We start from the raw sequence: 11,077 nt of genomic DNA, 5'->3' as shown, positions 1-11,077 counted from the left end.
CGCCGCTACACCTGCCATGTAATAAATAACACATCCGGGTCCTTCTGCACGGCCTCATTCTGAAATGTTTATTTTTTTTGTTTTTTTTCCTTTTTTTACATTTTTTTACAACAATGTGAAATGTGAATAAAATTTCAACACCCTGAAACAGGTTAATGACGATGGGGCTGACAGAGGAAAAAGAAGAAAGGACAAGAAACGAGGAGGAGTGATGCAGGAGACCAAGTATATTAGGCCCCTGAAAGGAAACGGAACAGGATTGGGGGGCCCCACAATCACATGTTGAGGTATTTCGAAGATTCTCACTTTTTATGAAAGGATTTGTTGATGGCGGAAGATGAAAAAAATGAACATTAAAAACAAACAAAATATAAAGACGTTCACAAAAAAATAGACGTTTCTAAACACAGAACATGGTATTCTCAGTATAGTACAGCCTAGATTACAGTATAATATAGAACACGACAGATACATAATCATCTTTAGCTCCAAATTTACACATAGAAACTACATTTCTACAGAATGTACTCCAAAGCCAGTTGGGTCTCAAAGCAACATGAATCTCTTTAAACAAGCCAGAAAGAGAAAGGTGTCAAGGTTAGGGGGAAGGGGGAGGTAAATGAAGTCTTTAAATTAAAAATGAGTTCTTCATTCCTGGTGTGAGATACCAGATAGAGAGCGAAACGCACTGGGGGGGGGGGAACAGCAGCACTAAAACGTTTGGCCCAAAAAATAATAAAAAAAAATTCCGCTTTAAAAAGCAATTTATACAACCAAGCAGTGAGAGAGAATGAAATCTACAAAGAGAGCGAGGAATAAAAATGACTTTGGTACAAATCTCACCAGGACGCAAGCCTACAAAAATATTCCCTTAAAATATATAAACAATTTAAGTTAATTTTTTTTTTCTTAATTTATCATTTATTTTTTATTTATTTTTTTTTAAAACCCCTTCATCCCTGAGTTACGTTATTTCAGCGTCACTGCAGGGTTTAGGTTACCAAAATATAACCTATAGAGAATGAATGAGCCTGTTGGAAAAGTTGGTGGATAAGTTGTGGATTTATGTATCTGGTTGGATTACCAGTATGGTTGTGGTGCAGGGGATGATAGGAGCCAAAAAGTGTCCACCTTCTGTTATGAGGTCAGTTTGCTCTCCACTTCACTTCTTGGTTTCCCTCTCTTGTATTGATGAGCCAAGTACAGGCCAAGCCCCCATGGCAGGTATAGGACTGTCATGGGGCCTGGCGTTGAATTGCTTCTGCTGCCACCACTAGATGGAGCTGACTGGATAGAGCTTTTCAGAACTGTATAAATCCATAAGCAGCTAGCTCCCTCTAGTGGTGGCCGCACACATCCACAATTATTTAAATTATCCAGGATATGTTATAAGGATAAGATTGTGGTAGTATATGGTGGAGGCTCTTAGTCTTGATAGGGGAGGGGGGTTATAAATTCTGTGTACACCCTGCTGATGGTGACCAACAAGCCTCATATGAGTGTCTGAATAATTGTCCTTGTACCTGTAGCATACACCAGCAGTTCTCTGGATGCTTAGCTAGCCACAAATGACGATAATGCCCGGTTCTATAGAGGCAATGCTTATATAAAGGTAGGTGGGATACAAGGGGGTGGTTATGAGGCTTCTAGTGCTCAGTGCCTTAAAATACTATAATATATATATATATATATATATATATTATAGTAAACCTTTGCAGCGTTGGTCTTTGTAGACTTCCTGTAACATAAGAGATTCCCAGAGATTAGACACTTCATACGAGAGCTGTCCGCATAATGTCTCTCAGGGGTGAAGGGGGGACTGTACAGCAGGAAGCCTCTATTACTTCCTTCCATTACAAAAAGTAAAAAAAAAACTAAAGCCGGGTGTCGTTCCACAGACGTGTGTGGAAAGGCATCAGCACCTTCAGAAATTTTAAATAGCTTCAGATAAAAATAATTAATTGAAAAAAAAAAAAAGCTTCAAAGCACCAGAGATTTTCACAGTGGGGGTAACACCGGTCGCCTCTCACGTCGTGGAGCCAGTCACGTCTCTTCATCATAAAAGCTTTTGTTTTCCTTGATCCATGGAAGGTGGGAGTTTATATACTTTCTCTCATTAAATAACATTTATATTATTATTTTTTTTTTATACATTATTTTATATTGCACTTCACAATGCTTTCTGCCTGTATTACCCATAATGCTCTTCTGTTACCAGCTCCCCGGCAGAAGGGGGGGGGGGGGGGGGGGAAGGATAACGTGGAATCTTTTTACTTATTTTGGTTGGTCGTCTCTCGGGCAGGTGACTGGTAGACCGCCGATCTTTCATATTCCTTTGGCTAACATCCCTTTCCTTTGAGTGTCAGCTCTGGGGACAACGATTGTTCCTGTCCTCTCAAATTCCATTGTACGGCTGGGTGGGGTGGGGTGGGCATGCTGGTATCCCCTCCGTTTTCAGTTCTGATCTGGAACAATGGATTGGGAGGGGACGCAGGTAAATGCCGTTAGCTTTACTATGTTTGCAAGTCATTTGGCACCTTTCATCCGCTCAGGGTATTCAGGGTCCAATGGATGCAGAACCAACGTAAGTCTTCACAAGAAGCAGACGCCCCCCACTTCTAAGTGCAGGCTCTTGCCAGGTCTAGATGGAGGGAGGTTTAACACATCAATGATGGGTAACAGAGTTGGGTCTTGTGTCCGAAAAGTAAAGATGGTTTGATGCCAACGTCCATCTTGCAACTGTAAAGGCAAATACATTTTTTTAAATGTTATTTTTATATTTGAAAGCACTGGAAATGTATATACAGTGGGGGAGAATTCTCTGTCACCCCACCCTTCATTTCTATGGGACGGACAGAGAGCTGTCTGAGCAATGGACCGACAGATGCAATACCGCTCCATTCCGAGAGGGGACCCCTCATTTTTGGAATTGTGGGGACTCACGCCGATCTGATATTTATTATATATATATATATATATATATCTTAATAGATCTTGTGGGATAACCCTTTGATAAATAAATATGAAGCTGGGGTAATGAGGAGCGGTGCCTTCCTCTGATTGACCTGAAGAAGCAGAATATGACTTCGGTCCCATTCACACGACTGTATATTTTTTCCGCATTTTTTGAAGATGCGGACCCAGTCATGTCAATGGGGGCCACAAAAATAAAATGCAGACAGCACATCGCGAGCTGTCTCGCATCTGTACGTCCGTTCCACGGCCCCGGAAAAAATAACATGTCCTATTCTTGTCCTTTTTGCAGATAAGTATAGGCATTTGTAATGGAGCCAGCAAAGTGCTGATCTGCAAAGTGCGGAACGCACACTGCTGGTATCCGTGTTTTGTGGAATGCAAAAAGCCATAGGGTTGTGTGAACGGCCCCTTAAGGTAAATGCACACGTTCAGGTTTTCACAGGGAAATACGTGCAGTCAATCCGCATCAATTGGTGCAGAGTTTCCTCTCCCCATCAAAGTGAATAGAGAAAATCCGGTCAGGAAAAATAAAATAAATTGACATGTTGTGGATTTTAAAATCCGCATGGAAAAAATTTGCATCGTGTGCATGAGAATTTCAAATTCTCATAGAATACAATATATTTTCCGCACGCAACCCTGATTGTGTGCATTTACCCTTATGGTAAAATATTAGTGACTGTTACTGTGTGCAGACCCCTATGTGGAGCGCTGATACTTGATCTTTTTACATGACAGGAGGTGAACCACTTGCTCCACATCGGCTATGTGATGGGTCAGAGATGGCATGCAGCTTTTTTTTTTAAATTTATGAAATCATCCCTTTAAGAACCAGGAAACAAAGCAATAGGTTATGCAATCTACACTAAGAAGAACTCCCTGTAATGGCTCAGTGCACCTGGTTATACAGCCAGAAGACTGCGAGTTCATATAGTTATGGCCTGTGACTGCGCCTAGATCTGTAACTCCTTTTATTTCCAATATCGGTGCAGTCAATCAATTAGACGTCTATAAAAGAGAGTGCAAAGCAAACAGCGCTGGTAAAGACCAGACACAACTGGACGAAAAAACGCCACAAGTATAATACAATGAGAGCGCCGGCTTTTAATGATGTTTACACAAGGACAACTCAGGCCGGCCTTGGCTGCAGGGAAACACTGTATACTCTATATAAGAGGATATCTGCTTAAAACAACCTCTTTTTACAGCTAAGGGTGGATTCACACGAGCGTTAGGCTCAGTTCACACCTGAGCGTTCTGAAAGGAGCGCTCTGTATGCGCGATTGTACGGGCGTTTACAAGCGCGCATACAGAGACAAGCGTACACACAGTGTCGCGCGTTCCCGAAAGTCTATGTACGGGAACGCGCGACAAGCGCCCAAAAAAACGCTCCTGTACTTGTTTGAGCGTCGGGCGTTTTACAGCGCGATCGTACGCGCTGTAAAACGCCCAGGTGAGAACCATTCCCATAGGGAAGCATTGGTTTCTCCTTGTTGAGCGTTTTACAGCGCGTAGGAACGCGCTGTAAAACGCTCAGGTGTGAACTGAGCCTTAGGGATTCCATTATGGCTTTCCGTTATAACAGAAAATAACGGATTCCATAAGACGGAAGCATGGATCCGTCCTTCCGCCCATAGACTTGTATTATGGCGGAATGCAAAACGGAAGCCTTTAAAAAGGCATTCCGTTTGCTTTCCGTCCTAATAGAAGTCTATGGGAATCAAAACTGATGCGCTTTGTTTTCTGTCTTGAATAACGGGAACAAAGTCCTGTTGACAGGACTTTGTTTTCCGTCTTGCATAACGGGACCCAGAGGGATCCGTTATGCTTTTCCATAGACTTCTATTAGGACGGAAAGCGAACGGAATGCCTTTTAAAGGCTTCTGTTTTGCATTCTGTCTGGGAATTCCGTTATAACGGAAAGCCATAACGTAATCCCTAACGCTAGTGTGAACCCACCCTTAGGGACAACCAACATGCACTGAACTCCACCCATGAGAAAGTTTTGGCATAACTTATGGCAACATTTTCTGATCTGGCGGGGTCCCATTACAGAGATCCTCAAAATTATGTGGTGATCAGCAGTGCAACCCTATTCAAGTGAGCAACCAGCATAGTGACCTGGCAGTGGGGTTCCCCACCCTACAAGGTGTTGGCAAATCCTAGTGAAATGCCATCACTTTGTGGGATAGGACTATCTTTACACACCAAGTGCTTCGGCACTCAGTGGCCCCTCTCCGAATCTGCATGATCCTAACACTTAGAGCAGAGAGGCTCAACCTGCGGCCCTCCAGCTGTTGTAAAACTACAACTCCCACCATGCCCTTCTGTAGGCTGTCCGAGAATTATGGGAGTTGTAGTTTTCCAACAGCTGGAGGGCCTCAGGTTGAGCATGCCTGCCTTAGAGGATGAGCTGTTACTGTGAGACTCTTCCAATTCACAATTACAGCACTTATAGCTCCCCAGAGCAGATCTAGCAGGCCAGAAAAACCACCACTTCTACTGCAATACTACTACCGAGGTTTGTCTATGGAGATTACATGGCCTTGTGCTTCCTTTTATTCACCCGTTTGCAGAAGGTGTGGCTGAAACGCCTCAAATCAATAATTCCCATGGGGTTACATATTTTTGCCCATATAGTGTATTTACATAAGGTTTGAATAGAATCACTTCTCAGTTAATTCTCTAATAAAATGTTTTTCCAACTTTTTCCTGTTTTTAAAGAGCATCTGTGCCCATGATCAATGCTATTACACCTGGCATACTGCCTGGTAGGTTGATCATGGTGACTAAAACATGCCCTTTCTCTCTGCAATCATTATAAGGGTCCATTCACACGTCCGTATGTGTTTTGCGGATCCGCAAGACACTGACACCGGCACTGTGCTTTCTGCATTTCGCGGACTGCGCAATTGCGGACAAGAATAGGACATGTTCTATTTTTTTGCGGCTCCGTAAATGCGGATGCGGGCAGCACATTCCGGCCCCATTAAAAATGAATGGGTCCGCACCTGTTCTGCGGAACGGATGCAGACCCATTTTGCGGACGTGTGAATGGACCCTTACAGTGGCAGAGAAATTATTTTATTTTTAGTTACGTTCAAATGAGATGCTCGGAGCACCAAGGGGCTGGTCTACCTCCTCCTTCACCTCTCTGTTGCCACTCCCAGTGAGACTGACCGGGCTAGGCACCCTCATTGCTCTGATGCCTAGCCTTGAAATTTCACACATGCCCTGGCCCCAGTACTATTGGCACTTGCGCAATTAAGATCTCAGAGCAGGGACAACAGCATGAGATCTTAAAGAGGTTTTCTGGGATTTTTTTTTTTACTGATGTCATCATTATCCAATTAGATCCCCCCCGGTTTTCAGCTGTTTGAGAAGGCAGCAACGCTCAGTCGCACACGGCCTTCTCCATGCTCGGCAAGCACAGCACCGTACATTGTATAGCGGCTGTGCTTGGGATCGCAGTTCAGCCTCATTCACTGCAATGGGGCTGGGCTGCGCCTAGGCCAGATGACCGAAGAACGTGACATCACATGGCCAAGGAAAAGCTTGAGAAGGATGCGGTGCTACTGCGAGTGCTGCTGCCTTTGCAAACAGCTGATCAGCAGGGGTTCTGGGTGTCGGACCCCTACCAATCAGATACTGATCAGTGAAAAACTCTCGGCAAACCCCTTTAACTGTGTGTGAGATTTCAGGGCCAGTCGAGCCCTGTCAATCACACTGGGTATGGGTGGGTTGCCAAAAGGGAGAGGCAGGGGTAGAGCGCCGCTCAGAGGTGCTAGCCCAGCCCCCGACTTTTTCTGCGGATTGCAGAGAGAACGCTCTCGTTTAGTCACAGTCAGCCCTACCAGGCAGTATGCCTAATTTAATAGGATTGATCATAGTGATGGGATGCTCCTTATAATGGTAATATGTAAACACAGGTATTTTCTGCGGGGGGCGGCACTCTTACCCCACCATTACCCCTGCAGGTGAACAGTCTGGTAAACCTAGTATGAAACTGGACAACCATCTGCTGCTGTGGTTTTCCGTAATCTGGAGACTTACCCTGCAGTCGTCCACAGTAACCTCTGGCTGATATTGGCCTCCTGCCGCAAACATCTGTCCATTCCAGGCCTTGAATCGCACAGCATTCTGGGAGGGTTTGTCGGACACAGCGCCCCACACAGGGACATTCAGGCAGTGGATTGTTATGTGCTGTACTGCTTCCGAACTCAAGAGGTGGAGAAAATTCATCTGAACTCTGCCGACTTCAAAAACCAACTGCAGAAAGAAAGGACAGATGGGTTTAGAGAGGGGGAAGAAAGAGAAACGTGCTCTGGGTCTGCTAGTCCCTGGGTAGGCATAAAGAACAGCTGCTAGTAATAAGACAAGCTGCCCTTGTCTACGGAGCTTATAAACTTTCTTATGATGATCGACCGGAACGATCGCCAATAACCGAAATCACTGCTTAGTAATGAATGACCCATACGGAGTCTCAGTTCTATTGTGCACAATTCATTTTGTCGTTCTGTTACCTTGGATGTAGTGACGGGCCTAAGACATGTCTGGCCACCTTGTGTAAAGTTACAGGTGACTTCAATGGTATCCGAAGAACAGCCAACATTGGGATCAATCCAATAAGTGCCTGCAGTAAAAATAAAAAAAAGCCAAGGGTGGTGAGGAGGTGTATGGCGGTGTGTCAGGGTAGTAAGAGGAACGGATCATTCGCTTACCATCTCCCATCTTTTGTTGGCAGTTCATCAGATCTCTGCAGATTCGGGCAGGGTTGTCTTTAGTGCCCAGCGGGTTTTTTATACTTTGGATAAGGCTACTGAGGTAGTGTAGGGTCTTAAAAATCTCTCCTCCATGGTCCACAAACATAAAGTCAGTACTTCGGTAGGACTGCGCGAAAAGAAAATAAAAAATTATAGTGCCGTTTCTTGTTTTCCTGTAGTGTGCAGGGTGGTCGTAACTAGGGATGAGCGAATCTACTTCGGATGAAACATCTGTAACCGATTCGCAAAAAACTTTGTTCCAATACTCTACGGAGCAGGAGCTCCGTACAGTATTAGAATGTATTGGCTCCGATGAGGCAAAGTTATTGCTCTCGCGAGACTTCGGGTTATAACTTCATAAATTAGTTTGTACTGTAAAAAAAACATTTCCCGAACTCGGGTTTGGTTCCAAATGGTACCTTTGAACGAACCAGAGTTTGGGAGATGTTTTTTTTACAGTACAAAGTAATTTATGAAGTTATAACCCGAAGTCTCACGAGAGCAATAACTTTGTCTCATCGGAGCCAATACATTCTAATGCTCCGTACAGTATTGGAACAAAGTTTTATGCGAATCGACTTCGGATATTTCATCCGAAGTCGATTCGCTCGTCCCTAGTCGTAACCCCTGGAAACGAGCTGTGTATAATGTGGTGGAAAAATAAATCAGTCCAGCAAAGGAAGCAATATGGACAATCACAATACATTAGTAAGTGCCTGGTATTCCCTTCATCTACATGATAAATGCTATTTCCTAAGTAACACAACCCTTTTAATGAGTGCTATAAATTACACCCTAAGTCCTCTTCTGACAAGTTGTAAAATGTTATCCAACCACTAAATTACATGCTGTTGGTCCCCATATACAAAGAGACATCTCCCAAGAAAAGAGAACCATCTCTCTAGCGCCACCTAGTGACTTGTCATATCCCAAGGCTTATTAACAAGTGAAAATCGCCAAGCCAGATATCCATCCGTAGACAGCTGGAGGGGGTTGCCCCTCATCACTACGGAGTAGGATTCTGGCTGGCTGGGTGTGATGCCTTGCATGCAGCTTAGGCAGGACGCTGGCTTTCCTAATAGACAGTCCCCTGCCTAAATTGATAATTCAGGATGCACCGACATTAACCAAGAAACTGCTGATAGTTCTCAATAGCTTCTCGTGTGAGGACACCGGACAGACTCCATACAGAAGGTATGTTTGGTTTTAGGTCTTTTAAGATTTTAGTGTAGTAGTTTTGGAATCTAGGCTGGATATCACTAGCAACTTGAGGGCTCATGCACACAACCGTATGTATTATGCGGTCCGCAAAAAAAAGGATGACATCCGTTTTTTTTGTGGATCCACTGTAACTATGCCTGTCCTTGTACGCAAAATGGACAAGGATAGGACATGTTAAATTTTTTTGCGGAACGGACTTGTGGACATATGGATACCGAATGCACAGAGGCATTTATTTTTAATTTTTTTTGCAGCTCCATTGAAATGAATGGTTCTGCATATGGGCCGCATAAAAAGCGGAACAGACACATAATGTATAATGTATGGCAGGACAGGTCCTCCAGAACATGAGACGCTCTTTTACGGCTGTCCACTATGGCCAAGAGATGAGGATCCTAAACAGAGGACCCACCCGCAGTTTCTTATACTCTCAGTCAGCAATTATGAAACGTGTACGTACCGGTCCATTGGAGTCCATTAGCACCTGGTAAGATTCACTGAAGTCTTCTGCCTTCTGAAAGTGGAAATGTAGGAAATTATTACAAAACTAAAATGATACGTCACTATATGTGACTGTGCACAGCGTGGCGATGATGTCTGTAACGTGAAGCGGAATAGGTCAGCGCCATATAAGTGAGTAAAATAAATAAGTGTCAGCAGTCTTGGCCATGCTAAACTGCTGACTGCACTAGGTGGGGGCTGGGGAGAGCAGTGCAAATATACCTTGAAGTTATCATCAGAGGTTGTGAGAATATAAACTTTTATTCTGCCAGGTTCTTTCATTAAAGGGGCGGTGCCGTGCCAGAATATTTATGGTCTATCCTTAGGACATCATCAATATCAGATGCTGTATCCTCGTCAGTGTTTACTGCACGCTGTCTAGATTGTATACACTGCATCACCACTACAATGTAGACCAGGGATCAGCAATCTTTGGCACTCCAGCTGCTGAGAAACTACAACTCCCAGCATGGAGACTTTGTCTGTTCTGGGAGTTGTAGATTCAGAACAGCTGGAGTGCCGGAGGTTGCTGATCCCTAATGTGAAAGAAGCCTTATTTGACCCACCAAAAAATCCTCAATGCAAATTTTTTGCATCGAGGATTCATTTGTGTCATGTACGGAGCGGGAGTGAAGCGCTTGCTGTTGCTCACGCTCCGTGGTCACCCGCCGGCCCTCACCGCGCTGAACTGTATCCTGACACATCGTCAGGTCGTTGTGCACGTATGTGACATCAGGACTACAGTGCAGCGCGCGGAGAAGAAGACGGAGGAGCTGTGCCCCTACAGGAGCGGTAAGTGTTAAACTAGGACTGATGGCTAGGAGGGGAGATGGTGGCACTGGGGGTGGAGGACTGCTGGCATGGGGGGATGGGGTGACTGCACAGGGGATCTGATGGCACTAGGGGGGCCGGTGGCACTGGGGGAGCTGATAACACAGAGTTGATGGCACTGGGGGGGGGGGGGGGCTGATGGGACAGAGCTGATGGCACTGGGGGGCTGATGGCACACAGATGATGGCACTGGGAGGATCTGATAGCACAGAGCTGATGGCACAGAGGACTGATGGCACTGGGAGAAGCTGATGGCACAGAGGACTGATGGCACTGGGGGGAGCTGATGGCATGGAGGATTGATGGCACTGGGGGGGGGGTCTGATAACCTTTTATAAAGAAAAACTTTCTTTTAATTAGTTATTTTTTATTAGAGTACTAGATTAATTGTTGGATTAATTGATAGAATACTTGATTACTAAAATAAACGATAGCTGCAGCTCATCTCTACAGATAAACACTGAAGAAAATGCAGCGCTAGCACAAGTGCTGCTGCCTCTTCAACCAGCTGATCAGCAAGGGTGCCCAGAGCAAGACCCCTGCCAATCTGATGTTGACCCACCCTGAGGGCAGGACAAAAATATCCTGGCACTGCGTAACTCCTTGAAGTGCCCAGGAGGTGAAGCTCTGCGGGCTGTAGTGATCTCCTGGTTGGATGCTGCAGTTGCCACTCAGTGCAGAATGCCCTCCACAGTGAAGCTCCGCCTCCTGGGCACTTGCAGGAGCAGAAAATGGCAGAACAAAAGTTCATATTCGCACTAATCTGGATAACAAAATCTACACAG

General features: G+C 44.9%; 1 protein-coding gene across 1 annotated transcript in view; it reads right to left on the bottom strand.

Annotated features, from left to right (window-relative positions):
* Positions 1 to 1,027: 1,027 nt before the first annotated feature.
* The window catches only part of COL27A1 (collagen type XXVII alpha 1 chain), a 282,597-nt gene continuing 272,547 nt past the window's right edge, over positions 1,028 to 11,077 (bottom strand). Inside the window, exons 57-61 of the mRNA XM_040404975.1 lie at positions 9,421 to 9,474; positions 7,698 to 7,866; positions 7,500 to 7,609; positions 7,030 to 7,245; positions 1,028 to 2,739 (exon numbers count right to left, since the gene is read on the bottom strand). Coding sequence (XP_040260909.1) covers positions 2,593 to 2,739; positions 7,030 to 7,245; positions 7,500 to 7,609; positions 7,698 to 7,866; positions 9,421 to 9,474 — 696 coding nt within the window. The 3' untranslated portion in view covers positions 1,028 to 2,592. The remainder of the gene's footprint in view (positions 2,740 to 7,029; positions 7,246 to 7,499; positions 7,610 to 7,697; positions 7,867 to 9,420; positions 9,475 to 11,077) is intronic.

The sequence above is a fragment of the Bufo bufo genome, chromosome 8, assembly GCF_905171765.1.
Source record: "Bufo bufo chromosome 8, aBufBuf1.1, whole genome shotgun sequence".
Lineage (NCBI taxonomy): Eukaryota > Metazoa > Chordata > Amphibia > Anura > Bufonidae > Bufo > Bufo bufo.
The sequence above is the reverse complement of the archived record's forward strand: the minus strand, read 5'-3'. Positions and strand labels throughout refer to the sequence as shown.